Consider the following 19,529-nt stretch of genomic DNA (forward strand, 5'->3'; position numbering starts at 1 on the left):
GCAAAGGGATAGAGTACAGGGTGTTCACCCTGTACTGACTCCTGATTGTAGTCCCCTGTGCCACCCCTGAGACTGGAAGCAAGCAGCTGCAGGGAGGATTTAACCTCCCTTTCTTCCTGCAGCCACATTTCCAATCAGACTGCTGTATGTTTAAAACCTTATTTACATTATTTGGTCAGATTTATCACTATGACTGCTGGTAAATATGGTTTTGTTTTTTCTTTGTTTTTTTATTTAATTTTTTTTTTCTGACCGGGTCCTTTTAAAAGGAAAAAAAGATAGATGCAAATGTAAAATATTTCTATAAACATTCCCATCGCTAATGGCTTCTTTTGTTATATTGAAGTGCGACGTGAAATAGACACATTGAATGAACGCCTGGCAGTAGAAGGACAGACAATCGATGGGGCTGAATTAAGCAAAGGTCAAATGAAAACAAAAGGTAAGTAACAATGAAGCCAAGTAAATCCTGATGCATGTAATGTAATATGTGCGGATGGTGTATTGTCTCCGTGGAGTGTGTGTTGCTGGAGAACATCTGCGGTACATGTATGATCAGAACTTGGATATTTTGGGATCCACCATGTTTTCAAGGGAATCTGTCAATCGATTCCTGATGCTCAAACCGCAGTCAACATCCGTCAACCGCTGGCTACATTACCCTAAGGGGACAAAAAAAATAGTGTGGGGGGGGGGGGGTGGGGAAATTTTATATATATATATATATATTAATGTGTGTATATGTATATATATGTATGTGTGTGTATATATATATATATATATATATATTAATAATGTGTGTGTTTTATTAATTATAGTAAAGTTCAAATCAACCCATTGAAAATAAGTAAATAAAAAATATATGTGGCATTGCAGGGTAGCAAAATTATAAAAATAACCCAATCTGTAAATGCCGTAATGACAAAAAAAAAAAAAAAAAATGCCAGAAGTGTGTGTTTATGGTCACTACTGCTCCCTAAAGAATGAAAAAACAATAAAACAGATTAAAACATTGGATATAAACAAAAATTGTATCAGTGCAACCATCAGATCGTTGCGCACAAAAACAATCCCTCGCTGAGCTTAGTTGACAGAAAAACAAATGGTGGTCAGAATATGGCAACATACACCCTTAAAAACCGGCTGCAGAGGGACTGGGTTAAAAATCTATTTGTGGACTATCGGGAGAGAGGAGAGCAGTCGGATGTTTTGTTTTCTCAGAATACAGGCAGGCTCGGGTTCATGCTGACCGAGGTTTGGGCAGCCGGAGTCTCGTGACAAGTTCCCTTTAAATGAGCAGAAGGACAAGTGAGGTACTTTGCCATCTGTGGAGCATGTTTTTCAGGACAGTATTGCTGTATTATGATAAAAATTGCCAATAAATGAGCCATAAGAGTGGACACGGTATCAGTATGAATTCTACTGGATCCGTGTCTGCACTACTCAAGGATAAGCTAGAAATGAGGAAAAACGAGTAAATGTGCAGTATACAATAACTTTTATTAATGAAGATCACACAAAACATGACACAGTATCACAAACTAAAATCTACCAAGATATAAAGGGGGAGTACAGGCTGTATGGTGGGCAGATAGATAGTAGCTGATATAAAATTCCAATTCACCTCTAATCAATCAAAAAAACACTAATAAGTGGAACATAGAGTGAGCCTTAAAATTGAGGATTGAGATAAAGGATAAAGAGGGAAGAGGAAAACAGACAATGATCATAAAGGTCTGCCAGAGTATCTAATAAAGTGCATGAGCACATGGCTGGACAGGGTCCCCAGTATAGCCATACTTGGATAAAAAGGGTCAGGAAAATTACCTATAGTGCAGTCACAGGGGAACCCTGGCTCCGTCACCACATCAGTACAAAATACTTTCAGTATTTCAAATCCGTACACATTGCTTTCTCAAGGGCCCTCCTCCTTGAGAAAGCATCAGTACCCCCGCGAAATGCGCGTGAGTGGTGATCCTGCACCTTTTTATGGGTATTTTGTACTGATGTTGTGACTGAGCCTGGGTTCCCCTGTGACTGCATAGATTTTATCTTGTGATATTGTGTCATGTGTGTGATCTTCATTAATAAAAGTTATTGTATATTGTACATTTACTCGGTTTTTCCTCTTTTCTACAGTATTGCTCTATGTGATAGCTGTGGCTTGCTGTTTCGAGGATATTGCCGTAGAACCACAGGAAAGCCGTAGACCATCTACTTCTCTCTACCGGACTGTCATTGTGAAGGATTTCATGCCCGCTGCTCTTTTGCCAGTGGGCATGTTCACCCTCTGCAAGGGTTATCCCATAGACCGCATTCGTCACCTATCTTTAGGATAGGGATGGTGTGATCCTTGCAGTTCTGGCTACCAAGTTATCGTGAGAACAAGGTTTTCAATGTCCCCTATGTGAGTGTAGCTGTAGTGTATGTGTATCTATGATCCATTCACTATAGGTGCATTGTTGCACATTCGTTACCACCATAGGCACTGAATGGCGAGGTGGTCATAAATGCACATAACTGTCATTCACACAGGGGACTTTCGGGACCCCCATTGTTAAGAATCTTGGGGTCGCAGTGCTCGACCTTGCAGTGATTATACATTTATAAGTTATTCTACGAATAAGTAATAAACGTTGTGTATGGGACAACCCGGTTAACTAACTTTTATGGAAATATATTAGAAGATGGCATCAATGGGCTTCCAGAAGTTGGGTTTGAAAGATTATTCTGAAAATTGCAATACCTTCCTGATTTTTGGGTGTCCATTCACAGTGCTAAGATCGGGGCTCTACAACATCATCTTGATTGAAGCAGAAGTGCGCATCCTCCACTCCAATTATTTTGTATGTGACGGATCATATAATGCTGAGTGATGAACCTCTACTAGTTCACATGGTCCCATTGACCAATGGAGCGGAGGCTGAGCATGTGCACCTTTTTAAAGGGAATCGGTCGCCAGATTTGGGGCCTATAAGCTGGGGCCACCACCAATGGGCTCTTTATACAACATTCTAACATGCTGTATATAAGAGCCCAGGCCACTGTGTAGAACATAAAAACACTTACCTAGGAGGTCGCTAGGCCCCAAATCTGGTGACAGGTTCCCTTTAAGATGAAACTCAAAGCACAAAACAAAAATTGCCTGCAGAGGTGAAGCGTAAAAGCGGTGTGCCTCTTATAATGGTATCTGTGAGAATACAGCCTAGGTGAGGATCGTACGGCTTCGGCATTGAAGTAGGACATTTTCCTAGTGTTTCCATGAATTATAAGGTTGGACGTTCACCTGTAACTCCTCCATGGAATATCGTACAAAAGGTGTTTACAAATGTTTTTTGTCTTTGCAGCTAGTCACAGTACAAGCCAGCTGTCACAAAAGTTGAAGACCACCTACAAAGCATCAACTAGCAAGGTAAACCTAGTCCGGATTGTTTTCGATCAGATTGTCATTTGCGTTCAGGATATTCCTTCTCTGACATCCAGATAAGGGCTGTCTAGTATTAGGCAGAGTCCTGGAAACATCGACCAAGATGTCTTCACCGTTTGAAGGTCTCCTGACACAAACTCATCAGCCTCAAGATCATATACCAAGATGTTGAGTTCAGGTCAGGAGACCCGCAGCGAGTGCGGACATTATAGTCTGTACTTCGACTAACTATATATGATGGAAATCTGATTTCAACCTTAAAACCCTTATTTTTTTATACCCTAGAGGGGGGCTTTTGTGGTCACATGAACGCTGCTCCCGACTCAGAAACCGTCAAATCATCGCAATGCACAGTGTGCGCTGGGAGGATTCATAGGTCTGCAGTCACGCAGACTGACACATAATGGGACTGCAGACTTATTTTAGACCGGACAACCCCTTAAAGGTTGTGAGGCCCATATCTACCTCCAAACAGGTGGAATTGTGCATTGTGATGCGTTATTGGCCTGCAAACGACCCATATTTTGTTCTTACACAGGGGCCTTCTTCTGTCTCTGTCCGCCAGTGGTACATACCAATCTGTGGGTTACCTGTATATTCAGACAACTCCATCAGGGTCACTGCACACTTTTGTCTAAAACACAAAATCTTTGTTCTCTTGTGCTTGGTATAGAGATCCCATTATTTCTCACACAAGGCACGCCGGTATCGCAACTGCAGAGTGCGGAGCTGGGAAATATGGGGTGGTGACTCCTGGGTAACATCTCTGTTTCTCTGTGTGCATGTGTGGATGTGATTGCTTGATACTCAACAGGGGTCAGCAACCTGGAGCCTCATTGACGCCCCTTGCTGGAAAACTGAGGGTACTGCTAATGGAGTTCATTCATTACTGGGTGGTCTAAGATTGCTTACCCCTGATATATGACTTTAAATCTAATCTTCAGTGCCATCATATCTATCAACTGTCTCCCTCTAAAGTCAATAGTCTGCACAAGGATCATGGTGTAATACTGCAGTTTATTATTGGCATCAGATGACGTATCACGTGAGGCTTTGATAAGGACGCCCACTAGATTATATAGTCTCCTTCTGGTAAACGACCGGCCAGCATTGAACATGCACATTATGTAAGCTTGACTTGACACCGGAGATCCTATGAGTCGAGAAGAGGAGGATACCTAATAACGCCAATTTGGGAAGCAATCTACAAGCCTCTGCTTGGAAGGGGGCAATTTGCTCCAGGCATGTTGAAATCTCAAGACCCTATAGGAGCTGTACCATAATGCTCTTTCTACAGGCATGCTATATACAGTCATGACCAAAAGGGTTGGCATCCTTGAAATTATTCCAGAAAAGGATGTGTTTAACACAGAAACTTATTGCAGTTAAACGCGTTTTGTCATATACATGCTTATTTTCTTTGTGTGTTTAGGAACAACACAAAGAAACTAGCAGAAAAAAGGCAAATTGGACATAAAGAATGGGCCAGAAAAAAGTGTTGGCACCTTTCCAAAATTGTGTTAAAATAAAATTAAATAAACCACTTTGTTTCAAACATATGATACTTGTTCAACCTCACCTGTGGCAAGTAACACAATATGGATTGTGTTACTTGCCAATGTGGGCAATATGAAATGTGGGCAATATGAAAATAACACCAGAAAACAAATAAAAAGGGAAGAGGTTGACTCACTCTTTGCATTGTGTGTCTGTGTGTGCCACACTAAGCATAGAGAACTGTCTGAAAACTTGTAACCTTGAGATTAATATTTTTCAAAACGTTTGGCCAATATCCAGAGATGTTGATGTTCCTTTGTCCATGTTGCGCAACATAATCAAGAAGTTTACAACCCGTGTCTAATTTCCTTGGATGTAGACGGCAGAGAAAAATTGATGAAAGATTGCAGCGTAGGATAGACTAGATGGAGGATAAGCGTCCCAGTCAATTTCCAAAGCAATTCAAGATGTCCTGCAGGCTCAGAGGGCATCAGTGTCAGCGCCAACCATCCGTCAATATGTGAAGGAAATAAACAGCTATGACAGGAGACCTAGGAGGACCCCACTGCTGACACAGACATAAAAAGCTAGGCGGCAGTTTGCCAAAATGTAGGCGAGTAAGCCCAAATCCATCTGGGAAAGTGTCTTGTGGACATTTTGGTAAAGCACATCATTCTACTGTGTACCAAAAATGGAAGAAAAGAACACAGGACCTACAGTCACATATAGTGGAGGCTCAAAGATGTTTTGGAGTTGTTTTGCTGCCTCTGTCACTGTTTGCCATGGCTATGTGCAAGGCATCATGAAATCTGAAGAGTAACAAAGGATTTTGAGATGCAATGTAGTGCTCCGTGTCAGAAAGCTGGGTGTGCCTCCTAGGTCATGGGTCTACTAGCCAGACCACAGCCACAAACATACATCAGAAATGGATGGAAGCAACCTGTTGCAGTGTTCAGAAGTAGCAGCAATGAGTCTGGATATAAATCCCATTGAACACCTGTGGAGAGATCATAAAACTGCTGTTGGGAGAAGACGCCCTTCAAATATGAGAGACCTGGAGCAGCTTGCAAAAGAAGAGCCCAAAATTCCAGTTGAGAGATTTATAGGTTATAGGACGCGATTGGTTGCAATTATTTATGCCAAAGGGTGGGCAGCCAAATATTAATTTGAGAGTGCCAACAATTTTGTCCGGCCCATTTTTGGGGCTTTGTATGAAATGATGTCCAATTAGTCTTTTATTTTTTTTTCTCCCCCCTTTTCTCTTCTATTTTTCTGTGTTTGTTAAAATGCACACAAAGGAAATACAAATGTGCAATTGCTATAATTTTCTGGAACAATTCCAAGAGTGGCGAGTATTTCGTCCATCGCTGTGTAATGGTAGGTCTAAATGGTTTGCTTTACTCGAGGTACGGCTGGCTATGCACATTAGGTTATTGAATGTGTTCTGTATGGGGAGAGGGTAGAAAGGCTGCTAACAGACATGAAAGGATTAGGCAAAATCATTATTTTTATTGCATCATTAGCAATGGGAAGCTGCAATGTTTGCCATTTACATGTGGCTGTAGTGAACCATTTGCATATTTAAGGGGAATCTGTCACCACTTTGACCTTTTTAAACTGTTAATATGGACATACAGGTTATAGGATGCTGAAAAAAGCCATACCTTTATGTCTCATATCAGATGCCTTGTTGTGGGTAAATCATATTTGATCACTTTATGGTTCTCAAAAATTGGGGAAACCCTACATTTTTTTTTTTTTTAATATATTGATTTTGTAAACAGCAGTATACAGGCATCTTCCGCATGTAATAAAGTTTGTTGATTGGCTGTGTTGCAGCCTTTCAACAAACCTTATTAGCATATTAACGGACCCCAAACTTTACCATTCGGGTTCGCTCATCCTTAATTACCATTGGAGCAGGTGCGCTGGTGTACTACTTGGGGGATGTAGTAGACTATTTATACTATCATGCTGGGTAGATGACAGTCTTACAGAATTATCTGCCTGGTGTCGTGCAACGCTCAATTTAATAGAATTTTTCGTTTTTTATCCTTTTTACTTATGTCATTTATAATTCAACACTTCTTCACCAGATCATTGCCTGCTGCTGCAGAAAGCCACCGGGTTGTCCTTAGTATCGTAGTTTTAGCCCCATCCACTTGAATGGGAATAGGTTACAATAGGTGACATTGTTTCTTCTTTTTATATATACAGAACCTCTTGTATAGTGGATAATTAGAAAACCCCAGGACTTTACAGCTTCCTGGACATCCATAGTGTTTGCTGTAAAGCCTCCCGTTAATCAATGACCGCTGAGGCTCTTCCCATCTATACTTTCATTTCGGTTCTCTTGTTCTGTAATAGAAAAGACAAAATAGCAGTACCGGAACATGGTACATGACAGAAAGAAGTGAGGGCTTTACTTGGCTGTAATAGGGTACGTTATTGTGCCCAACTTATAGAGCAGGATGTCTGGCATTTTTTTGTCAGAATCTACATCATGTAAGACTCCTCCCGCACAGTGGTGAACAGGGCTTTATAGGGGTTGGCTCGTGAAGATCGCTTTCTGTAGAACGCTGTCATTAATGGAGCAGAGGTGCGCTTGCTCAAGAGAAAGCTTGGAGAAGACCAAATACAACAATCACTTAATGCTGCAGAGGTTGAACATGTGCCCCTCTGCTTTGGTCAAGACAGAGCTCTGCAAAGTCTCAGGTTTGTGGGGGTCCCAGTGGTGTGACCCCCCCCAGGAATCAGTAAGTCCAATGCTGAGCTCCGCCCATTACTGTCAAATGATTGTGACATCACACAAATCCTGGATAGACCAAAGCTAATCTCCGGAGCTCAGCCGGTCTATGCAGGATGTGTGTGATGTCACGATCATGTGACTGTAATGGGTGGAGCTCCGCATTGGTCAAGTGGTCTATGCAGGCAAAACCTGTGTGATGTCATGATCATGTGACTGTAATGGGCGGAGCTCATCATACAGTTTTTGGTAAAGGACCTCTGTATAATGAATTACACTGCACGAGTTGACTAAAGCCCCCGTCACATTTAACGACTTACCAGCGATCCCGAAACGATGTGACCTGATAAGGATCGCTGGTAAGTCGCTGGTGAGATGTCAGAGTCAGATCTTACCAACGACACAGTAACGATCAGCAACCTGTATAACGATCTCGGCGGGCGTTGGGACTGTGTTCGGAGGTCGTTGGTAGGCGTCAAACACAGCGATGCGTCCTGCCCAGCAGGACATCGCCTTTGAAGAAAATGGTCCCAACCATTCTGCAATGACTATCGATCTCACAGCAGGGGCCTGGTCGCTGATAGGTGTCACACATAACGAGATCGCTGCTGCGTCACGAAAACGGTGACGCAGCAACGATCTCGTTAGCGATCTCATTAGCGATCTCATTGTGTTAAAAAAAAAAAAAAGTTTTGCTTGAGTGCAATGTCTGATTCCTGGCAAAAGGCCGCCCTCATGACTGAAAAAGGTCTGTACAGGTTTTACCTAAGCATGAAATGTTTTACAACAAATACATGTTTTTGTTTTCTTTATCGCTCCTAATTGGGAGACCCAGACAATTGGGTGTATAGCTACTGCCTCCGGAGGCCACACAAAGTATTACACTTAAAAGTGTAAGGCCCCTCCCCTTCTGGCTATACACCCTCCCGTGAGATCACGGGCTCCTCAGTTTTCATGCTTTGTGCGAAGGAGGCACACATACACGCATAGCTCCACTGTTTAGTCAGCAGCAGCTGCTGACTATGTCGGATGGAAGAAAAGAGGGCCCATATGGGGCCCCCAGCATGCTCCCTTCTCACCCCACTTTTGTCGGCGGTGTTTGTTAAGGTTGAGGTACCCATTGCGGGTACAGAGGCTGGAGCCCACATGCTGCATCCTTCCCCATCCCCCTTAGGGCTCTGGGTGAAGTGGGATTTACCGGTCTCCAGGCACAGAGACCGTGCTCCGTCCACAGCCCCTGGGGAATATGCTGGATATGGAGCGGAGTATCGTCAGGGACAGGGCCCTGCTACGCCAAGGTACTCTGTGTCCCCGTACAGTCCGCGCGCACACTGCAGCTTGCTGGGTGTGTTAGTGCGCCGGGGACAACAGCGCTGCGCGCTGGTGCCATTCCTATCTACAGCTTGCTGAGAGGGGACATGTATGTGAAACTGCCGCGCGGCCGCTGTTGTCAGTTTTTGCTGCGGCGCGGCTGGGACTTGTGGTGCGCCGGGGACTTCCGCGCTGGCCGTGCATATATCACGGCCGCGCTTATTACTAGAGTCCCCGGCTTTTGCGGCCTAGTTTCACTTCGTTCCCGCCCCCAGGCCTGCCAGTCAGGGGAAGGGCGGGACGCTGTACAGATTGTCAGCGCAGAGGGCTGGAGTCTGCTTTGCATACTCCAGCCCTCACACTGGGCACAGTGGGACGCCAGTTTCCCGCACTTTTGTTTGAGGCACGCCCACGATCCACCTCTCTTCTCAGGACGCCGGCAGCCATTCCTGTGTGCAGTCTGAGCTGGAGAGAGGAGGCTGGGAGACCCAGACACGGGATTCTGGTGCCCACACACCCGCTTTTCAGCGGGCGGTAAGCTGCCCTCAAGGGCTGACCCCCACTGGTGCTGAAGTGTATATTGTATTTTATGCTTACAGCTTTACATTGCACTGTACGGTCGCTAGGGATCCTCTGCTATATACTCTCCTAGATTCTCAGAGGACACAACAGCATGTCGACCGCAAAAAGCAAAGGTGCCAAGGCACAGGCTTTCTATGCTGCTTGTACCGCTTGTGGGGCTGTTCTACCGGCAGGTTCCACTGACCCCCCATTGTGTGCAGTGCTCAGCCCCTGTGGCCCTTGCTCGGCCGGGGCCTCTGCTGGAGGTGACCCAGGCAGAACCTCCTGTAAATACTGTCCAGGTGACAGGGACGGAGTTTGCAGTCTTTGCTGACAGATTGTCTGTGACTATGACTAAAATTCTTGAAACATTGCAGTCTAGACCAGTACCTCAGGCCATGGGCACTGTTAACTCATTGCTCCCTGGTCCCCCTCAGTCTGAACAGCTCCCGGTTCCGGGGGTGTCTCTTGCATCCCAGGGTGATGGCTCTGACACGGACGACAGTCCCAGACAGCCTAAACGAGCTCGCTATGAGCGACCCTCGACTTCATCACACTGGTCAGGGTCTCAGCAGGAGGACTCTCTGTATGATGAGGCGGAGGTAGCTGATCAGGATTCTGATCCTGAAACCGCTCTCAATTTGGATACACCAGATGGTGACGCCATAGTGAATGATCTTATAGCGTCCATCAATAAAATGTTGGACATTTCTCCCCCTGCTCCTCCTGTGGAGGAGACAGCTTCACAGCAGGAGAAATTCCATTTCAGGTATCCCAAGCGTAAATTAAGTGTATTTCTGGACCACTCTGACTTTAGAGAGGCAATCCAGAAACACCACGCTTATCCGGATAAGCGTTTTTCCAAGCGGCTTAAGGATACGCGTTATCCTTTTCCCCCAGACGTGGTCAAGGGCTGGACCCAGTGTCCCAAGGTGGACCCTCCAATCTCCAGGCTTGCAGCTAGATCCTTAGTTGCAGTGGAAGATGGGGCGGCACTTAAAGATGCCACTGACAGGCAGATGGAGCTCTGGTTGAAATCCATCTATGAAGCTATCGGCGCGTCGTTTGCTCCAGCATTCGCAGCCGTATGGGCACTCCAAGCTATTTCAGCTGGTCTTGCACAGGTTGACACGGTCACTCGTGCATCTGCTCCGCAGGTGGCACCCTTAACCTCTCAAATGTCTGCATTTGCGTCTTACGCGATTAATGCTGTCCTAGACTCTACGAGCCGTACGGCAGTGGCGTCCGCCAACTCCGTAGTTTTACGCAGAGCCTTGTGGTTAAGAGAATGGAAGGCAGATTCTGCTTCCAAAAAGTGTTTAACCAGTTTGCCATTTTCTAGTGACCGACTGTTTGGGGAGCGCTTAGATGAGATCATTAAACACTCCAAGGGTAAAGATTCATCTTTACCTCAGCCCAGACAAAATAAACCCCAACAGAGGAGAGGACAGTCGGGGTTTCGGTCCTTTCGAGGCTCAGGCAGGTCCCAATTCTCCTCGTCCAAAAGGTCTCAAAAGGATCAGAGGAGCTCAGATTCTTGGCGAACTCAGTCACGCCCAAAAAAGACAGCCGGAAGACCCGCTACCAAGGCGGCTTCCTCATGACTTTCGGCCTCCTCTCTCCGCATCCTCGGTCGGTGGCAGGCTCTCCCGCTTTGGCGACATTTGGCTGCCACAGGTCACAGACCGTTGGGTGAGAGACATTCTGTCTCACGGGTACAGGATAGAGTTCAGTTCTCGTCCTCCAACTCGCTTCTTCAGAACTTCTCCACCTCCCGACCGAGCCGATGCTCTGCGGCTAGCGGTGGCCACTCTAAAAGCGGAAGGAGTGGTGACCCCCGTTCCTCTTCTGGAACAAGGTCACAGTTTTTACTCCAATTTGTTTGTGGTGCCAAAAAAGGACGGGTCTTTCCGTCCTGTTCTGGACCTAAAACTGCTCAACAAGCATGTGAAGACCAGGCGGTTCCGGATGGAATCCCTCCGTTCCGTCATCGCCTCAATGTCTCAAGGAGATTTCCTAGCATCAATAGACATCAAAGATGCTTATCTCCACGTGCCGATTGCTCCAGAGCACCAGCGTTTTCTACGCTTCGTTATAGGAGACGAACACCTTCAGTTCGTAGCCCTGCCTTTCGGTTTAGCGACAGCTCCAAGGGTTTTCACCAAGGTCATGGCAGCAGTAGTTGCAGTCCTGCACTCTCAGGGTCACTCTGTGATCCCTTACCTGGACGATCTACTTGTCAAGGCACCCTCTCAAGAGGCATGCCAAAACAGCCTGAACGTTGCACTGGAGACTCTCCAGAGTTTCGGGTGGATCATCAACTTTTCAAAGTCAAATCTCACCCTGACCCAATCGATAACATACCTTGGCATGGAGTTTCATACTCTCTCAGCGATAGTGAAGCTTCCGCTGGACAAACAGCGTTCACTCCAGACAGGGGTGCAATCTCTCCTTCAAGGCCAGTCACACCCCTTGAGACGCCTCATGCACTTCCTAGGGAAGATGGTAGCAGCAATGGAGGCAGTCCCTTTCGCGCAGTTTCATCTGCGTCCACTACAATGGGACATTCTCCGTCAATGGGACGGGAAGTCGACGTCCCTCGACAGGAACGTCTCCCTTTCTCAGGCGGCCAAGGAATCCCTTCAGTGGTGGCTTCTTCCCACCTCATTGTCAAAGGGAAAGTCCTTCCTACCCCCATCCTGGGCGGTGGTCACGACGGACGCGAGCCTGTCAGATGTGGGGAGCGGTTTTTCTCCACCACAGGGCTCAGGGTACGTGGACTCAGCAAGAGTCCACCCTTCAGATCAATGTTCTAGAAATCAGAGCAGTGTATCTTGCCCTACAAGCCTTCCAACAATGGCTGGAAGGCAAGCAGATCCGAATTCAGTCGGACAACTCCACAGCGGTAGCATACATCAACCACCAAGGTGGCACACGCAGTCGGCAAGCCTTCCAGGAAGTCCGACGGATTCTAACGTGGGTGGAAGACACGGCTTCCACCATTTCTGCAGTTCACATCCCAGGCGTGGAAAACTGGGAAGCAGACTTCCTCAGTCGCCAGGGTATGGACGCAGGAGAATGGTCCCTTCACCTGGACGTGTTTCAGGAGATCTGTCGCCGCTGGGGGGTGCCGGACGTCGACCTGATGGCGTCACGGTACAACAACAAGGTCCCGGCTTTCATGGCACGGTCTCACGATCACCGAGCTCTGGCGGCAGACGCCTTAGTTCAAGATTGGTCGCAATTCCGGCTACCTTATGTGTTCCCACCTCTGGCATTGTTACCCAGAGTGCTGCGCAAGATCAGGGCCGACTGCCGTCGCGCCATCCTCGTCGCTCCAGACTGGCCGAGGAGATCGTGGTACCCAGATCTGTGGCACCTCACGGTAGGCCAACCTTGGGCACTACCAGAACGACCAGACTTGCTATCTCAAGGGCCGTTTTTCCACCTGAATTCTGCGGCCCTGAACCTGACTGTGTGGCCATTGAGTCCTGGATCCTAGCGTCTTCAGGATTATCTCGAAATGTTATTACCACCATGAGGCAGGCTAGAAAACCATCCTCCGCCAAGATCTACCACAGGACGTGGAAGATATTCTTATCTTGGTGCGCGGCTCAGGGAGTTCCTCCCTGGCCTTTTGCATTGCCTACTTTTCTTTCCTTCCTGCAATCCGGGTTGGAAAAAGGTTTGTCGCTCAGCTCCCTTAAAGGACAAGTCTCAGCGCTATCTGTATTTTTTCAGAAGCGACTAGCACGACTTCCTCAGGTACGCACGTTCCTGCAAGGGGTTTGTCATATCGTCCCTCCTTACAAGCGGCCGTTAGAGCCCTGGGATCTGAACAAGGTTCTAATTGCTCTCCAGAAGCCGCCTTTCGAGCCTATGAAGGATGTTTCCCTTTCTCGTCTTTCACAGAAAGTGGCTTTTCTAGTAGCGGTCACGTCTCTTCGGAGAGTGTCCGAGCTAGCGGCGCTCTCATGCAAATCTCCCTTCCTGGTGTTTCACCAGGACAAGGTGGTTCTACGTCCGGTCCCTGAGTTTCTCCCTAAGGTGGTATCTCCCTTTCATCTCAATCAGGATGTCACATTACCTTCCTTGTGTCCTCATCCAGTTCATCAATTTGAGTAAGGTTTGCATTTGTTGGATCTGGTCAGAGCACTCAGGATCTACATTTCCCGCACGGCGCCCATACGCCGCTCGGATGCACTCTTTGTCCTTGTCGCTGGTCAGCGTAAAGGGTCGCAAGCTTCCAAATCCACCCTAGCTCGGTGGATCAAGGAACCAATTCTTGAAACCTACCGTTCTGCGGGGCTTCCGGCTCCTTCAGGGCTGAAGGCCCATTCTACCAGAGCCGTGGGTGCGTCCTGGGCTTTACGGCACCAGGCTACGGCTCAGCAGGTGTGCCAGGCGGCTACCTGGTCGAGTCTGCACACCTTTACCAAGCATTATCAGGTGCATACCTACGCTTCGGCGGACGCCAGCCTAGGTAGACAAGTCCTTCAGGCGGCGGTTGCCCACCTGTAGGTCAGGGCTGTTTGATGGCCCTATCACGAGGTATTCTTTTACCCACCCAGGGACTGCTTTTGGACGTCCCAATTGTCTGGGTCTCCCAATTAGGAGCGATAAAGAAGGGAATTTTGTTTACTTACCGTAAATTCCTTTTCTTCTAGCTCCAATTGGGAGACCCAGCACCCGCCCTGTTTTCTTAGGGATTTTTGGTTTTTTCGAGTACACATGTTGTTCATGTTGAATGGTTTCAGTTCTCCGATGTTTTCTTCGGATTGAATTTGTCTTTAAACCTGTTATTGGCTTTCCTCCTTCTTGCTTTGGCACTAAAACTGAGGAGCCCGTGATCTCACGGGAGGGTGTATAGCCAGAAGGGGAGGGGCCTTACACTTTTAAGTGTAATACTTTGTGTGGCCTCCGGAGGCAGTAGCTATACACCCAATTGTCTGGGTCTCCCAATTGGAGCTAGAAGAAAAGGAATTTACGGTAAGTAAACAAAATTCCCTTCTTTTTTGGTAAAAAACCATGTTAGTGATGCACATCGCATGATTTAAAACACATTTTGGGCAGTTTAATAAGAAAACAAAAAAACATAACAGGTTCCCTTTAATGTCACGCATATGCAAATCCACTGAGAAACAAACTGAAATAATTTTAAGGGGAAAAATTAAACTTAGTGTGCTTGCATTAGTGTGAATACCCTCTAATTGGGGATGCGGTTGTGTTCAGAATTAGGCTTATGATTAAACTCAGTAAATACTAGTCAGTACACAGCTGCCATCATGGCCACTAATTCTTATTAACTTCATATAAAGTTTAGCTGTTCTAGCAGGATTTTCTTGAATGCATTAGGAGCAAAAGCCATGTTCCATAACAGCTAACAACACAGCAAAGGGATCTCATTGGTGAATATTATCAATCAGGAGAAGTGTGCAAAAATAATTTCCAAAGCTTTACATATACAATGGAACAATGTGAAACCGGTTGTCAAGAAATGGCTTAGATTTGGCTCAATCGTGACATTACCTTCAAACTGGATTTCCCTCAAAAATTGCTGAAAAGACAAAAAGAAAATTCATTTGAAAAGCTGCTAAGAGGCTTACAAGAACATCAAAGGGGTTGTAGGAATGTCTGGCAAGTATTAGTTGTGTACTGAATATGACAACAATCTCCCGTAGTCATCATTTGTCTGGCCCATTGGGTAGGGTGGCAAGACTGAAGCCTTTTCTTACAAATAAAAGCACCCAAGAGCCTGGCTATGGTTTGCCAGGACCGACAGTCTGCCAAAATATGTTGGAAAACGTGTTATAGTCTGACAAGAGCAAGGTTCACATTTTTGGCCATAATTTCAACAGGTATATTTGGTGTCTAGCCAACACTGTGCCTCAGCAAAAGAACCTTACCCACAGTGAAACAAGGTGGAAGCAGCATTATGTTGTAGGGCTGTTTTTCGACAGCTGGAGCTCTGGTTTAGTCAAAAATTATGAATAGTTACATACATCTGTCAGTTTTGCAGCAAAACTTTCATGCTGCTGAAAAGGTGAGGAGGAATATCACCTTTTCAAACATAACAAAGATAACATGGAAAAGAAAAACGTGCACAGATGCTCAATGCCATAGTGATAAAAACTCTGACCCCGCCCTGAAACCATGCAGTATTTATCTCAAAATGTGGACACAACCATTGGTATTTTGCGCATGCTAAATAAAATATAGCACATCAGTAATAGGTGAACAACATATGAACAATTATTAGTTTTCAAGGACTGGTTTCCATCTGAATCTCAAATATGCAAAGTCTGGTTTCTGTGGTACTGTCTAGAAAACAGTATCTTACAGAACAGAAAAAGGATGTTTACAGGCCTGACTGGTTTCTTTTAGCTTTTATAAAGCTGGTACCTAGCTGGCATATAACAAGTACTGTGAAAAATTCTAATTGTAATAATTTTATTGATTATCTTGGTTCTGTAAGTAACAGAAAAAAAAATCCTTATCCTTTAATCGTAATGCCCATACGCTCTGACTTTACATACAATTTTAGGCACCAACATAGACATTAGTTCCATAATATCCTGGGATAATTTGGATCCTTCTGAAAACACGAGGTATTTCTGATTCCCTATATTATATATCCGTCAAGGATAGTGTCCCGTTAAGCCCCGCCCCCTGCCGCAGGCAGGCGGCGGCGATCGGCACACATATCAGCTTTTTTTCAACAGCTGACGTGTGCCTTCATGTTGCGAGTGGAATCGCTTCCACTCGCAACACTTAACCCCTTAAATCTCGCTGCCAAAGTCTGGCAGCGAGATCTATATGCGCGCGACCATGTATTTTACTTGCCGCCGCCCCCACCGGAAGTCACATGAGTGATCACGTGACGTTCGGTGGTTGCCATCGTAGCACAGGGTCATGTGATGACGCCTGCAGCTACGAAGTTTCACTTTCGTTTTTATATATAATTATAATATTTGGTATGAGTTTCTCTACTCTGACAGAGGATGGTCCGTATTGGTGGTTCCACGGCCTGCTGGTGGGATCTTCTCTATGTTTACATCGCTAGTAATACTGTTGTTGGGAGCCTTTAATATAGGATTTATTCTTATATTTCTTAAAGGGAACCAATCCCCAGGATTTTCGTATATAAGCTAAAACCAGTGCTATACTGGCACTATCAGGCTGATTCTATACATACCCGTAGTGGTCAGCTCGGATGTTTAGGCTTTCAAATCCAAGAAAGTAAAGTTTAAAAAATCGGCAGCTTCTTGAGTGGCAGTTGCACTGGAGCAGATAATATATTCATAGTTATCCCCTCCTGTGTTAGAATAAGTATTATACAAGCGATTCACTTTGTTGCAGGACCATACCCATGTGACCTGGTATCCAGCTTTTGTTGGCCCCTTCTGGTCACATGGGTATGACCTCGCACAGGTCCTGCTAGACAAAGTGAATCGTTTGTATAATACTTATGCTAATTCTAACAGAGGGAGGGGATAACGATGAATATATTATCTGCTCCTTTGCAACTGTCACTCAAGAAGCTGCTCATTTTATAAACTTTACTTTCTGGGATTTGAAAATTAAACATCTGAGCTGCCCACTACAGGTATGTGTACAATCCGCCTGATAGTGCCAGTATAGCACTGGCTTTATGTTCTATACGAAAATCCTGGAGATTGGTTCCTTTTAACGTTAAAAAAAAAAAAGGTTCTGCACCATTTCAGACTAATGGAAGTATCGGTAGGAGGTCACATTCTAGGCATCTTGGTGCATAGGAAGTTTTGTAAGGTGATGACCTAGGGCCCAAGATTTGCTGAAACCTTGCAACCATCTTTAGATTGGGGCAGATGATAGATAAATGTGCAGTTGAGAGGTATGATCGCCAATGCATCCAGTTTACTTGAGCCCGTCCTACAATTGAAGGTATTGGCTTATTTGTTATAACTCCTTTTATATTGTGCTTCACTTACTAACTGTGGGAATGCTGTGCATGAATGACGTGTGCATTAACCCCAATCTGATTATTTAACCACTTTGCTCTGGATTGTGGATTGAACGTGTTCTTTTCTGCAGTGTCTTCCACCTAATCTCTGCAGATTATTATATATATTTATTTATTTTTTATTTTTTTAGGTCTTCGACTTTAGTTTAAGTAAAATATATCTTTGTACCGTGTTAGCCAAACTTTAGTTTGTCATTTTAGCAATTGACCTATTCAGTTAAGCCAGTTATACCCTTCACATAGCAGCCAGCCATCTAAAGTGATCTCATTGACCTCTGCAAGACACTTTGGCCCTGATTCATCAAGACAGTATTCTTCATGTTGGTCTTGATGAGGGTGCGGGGTGGAGTGCGAGGCGCCTGATTCATCAAGAGCTACACCTCAAAATGAATCGGGCATTGCGCAAAGTGCCATGCGCCTCTGTAATCAGTGTCACAGCTCGTTATTAACTTGATGAGCTAGGGTTACCATGCCCCGCCACAACTACGCCCACTGTGTTGGATCTGGGCGAAATTAGCGTTAACATTTTTACCGGGGGAAAACAAAATGGTAAAACAAATTTACCACTCTTTTCAGTCCAGGTTTTTTGGGGGTTTTTTTGCGTAAAAGCTTTGATTCCAAAGGAAATGTAGGCCCCCCCATTCATCAAAGGATTGGGCATGTTGAAATTTGTATTGCCCAATCCTTTTTTTTTTTTTTTTCTTTTCTTCTCTCACCCTCCCTGGACAACTGTTGAGGGATAATCAAGGCCCACCATACTTTTACACATTAGATGGTCAGTTGTAGGTTTTTTTTTGTTTTTTTTTTTTTACGCCCTTATGACCCAACTCCACTGCAGCGACCATTTAGGTAAGTATTATAAAGTGATTTTTACGTTCTACACAGCGGCCTGGGCTCTTAGGCTATGTGCCCACGGGCGCTCGTACCTGCGGATGTATCTGCAGGTACGCGCGCATGTTTCCCGCAGCTGCCCGCCGGCGTCTGCAGATATTTTTAGCTGCTAATTACAGCGGAATATCTGCGGGAAACATGCGGGCATTCATGCAGCTTACCTGCGGACGTCCCGGCCTCTTATCTCCATAGCGGAGGGCCGGGACATCCGCAGGTAATTCCGCATGAATAATTGACATGCAATTTTACATGCGGATGCCTACATTCGCAGCATGTTCGGCAGCTGCACTTTCCGCAGCGTGGACACAGCACTCCTCATGTCCCATAGGATAACACGGGGAGTGTCTGTACATGCTAAAACCTGCGGATTTATCTGGAAAATCCAGAAAAATCCACAGGTTTTCCGCGGCAAAATCCGCACAAACAAGCTCCCGTGGGCACATAGACTTATCCAGCTATAGGCATAGAAGTGGTGTCTAGGTATAGTAAAGTAGCCATGCACTACGCAATGAAACCACCTATAGCGCCACCTGGTGAAAAACAATGGAGTTAGCATTTTTATTATTATTATTTTATATATTTTTTTATTTATTTTAGAAAAGTGAATTAAAAAAATTGTAGGGTATCATCAATTCAATACGAATCGACACCTTGCATACAGAAATGCGAAGATCTGAAACCCATGACCCTCCCCCCCCCCCCCCCCCTTCCAAAACCCCCACCCCCATTGAATGCTGGTCACGCATATGGCACTCATTTAACTTTGATGCTCAAAGTGGCCCCCGTCTGCTGTAATGCACATCTGGACTCTGGACAGCATACTGTATCTTGCTGCACGTTGTGCAATATGGTAGCTGACACGTTTGCACAAGCATCTGTGATACGTCATCGTAGGTCCTGCAATGTTGGTGGAGGGGTCACATACACCTGCTGTTTGATGTGACCTCTCAGAAAGAAGTCCAATGGGGTCAGGTCAGGTGAGCATGGAGGCCACTCCACGCAGCCACCATACCCAATGACTTGTAGGAAGGTCTCCATGAGGTATCGCTTCACGTCCGCAGCCTTGTGAGTTTTACATGTTCTAATCATAGCAT

The 19,529-nt window shown here is 45.5% G+C and overlaps 1 protein-coding gene across 3 annotated transcripts in view; it reads left to right on the forward strand.

Annotated features, from left to right (window-relative positions):
• Nucleotides 1-19,529, forward strand: part of WDR37 (WD repeat domain 37) — a 223,964-nt gene that overhangs the window by 109,789 nt on the left and 94,646 nt on the right. For all 3 annotated transcript variants that reach the window (XM_075316757.1, XM_075316759.1, XM_075316758.1), the window contains 2 exons: nt 347-442; nt 3,348-3,412. In XM_075316757.1, the coding sequence (XP_075172872.1) occupies nt 347-442; nt 3,348-3,412 (161 nt within the window). The remainder of the gene's footprint in view (nt 1-346; nt 443-3,347; nt 3,413-19,529) is intronic.

Source organism: Anomaloglossus baeobatrachus, chromosome 6 (genome assembly GCF_048569485.1).
Source record: "Anomaloglossus baeobatrachus isolate aAnoBae1 chromosome 6, aAnoBae1.hap1, whole genome shotgun sequence".
In the NCBI taxonomy this organism is placed as follows: domain Eukaryota; kingdom Metazoa; phylum Chordata; class Amphibia; order Anura; family Aromobatidae; genus Anomaloglossus; species Anomaloglossus baeobatrachus.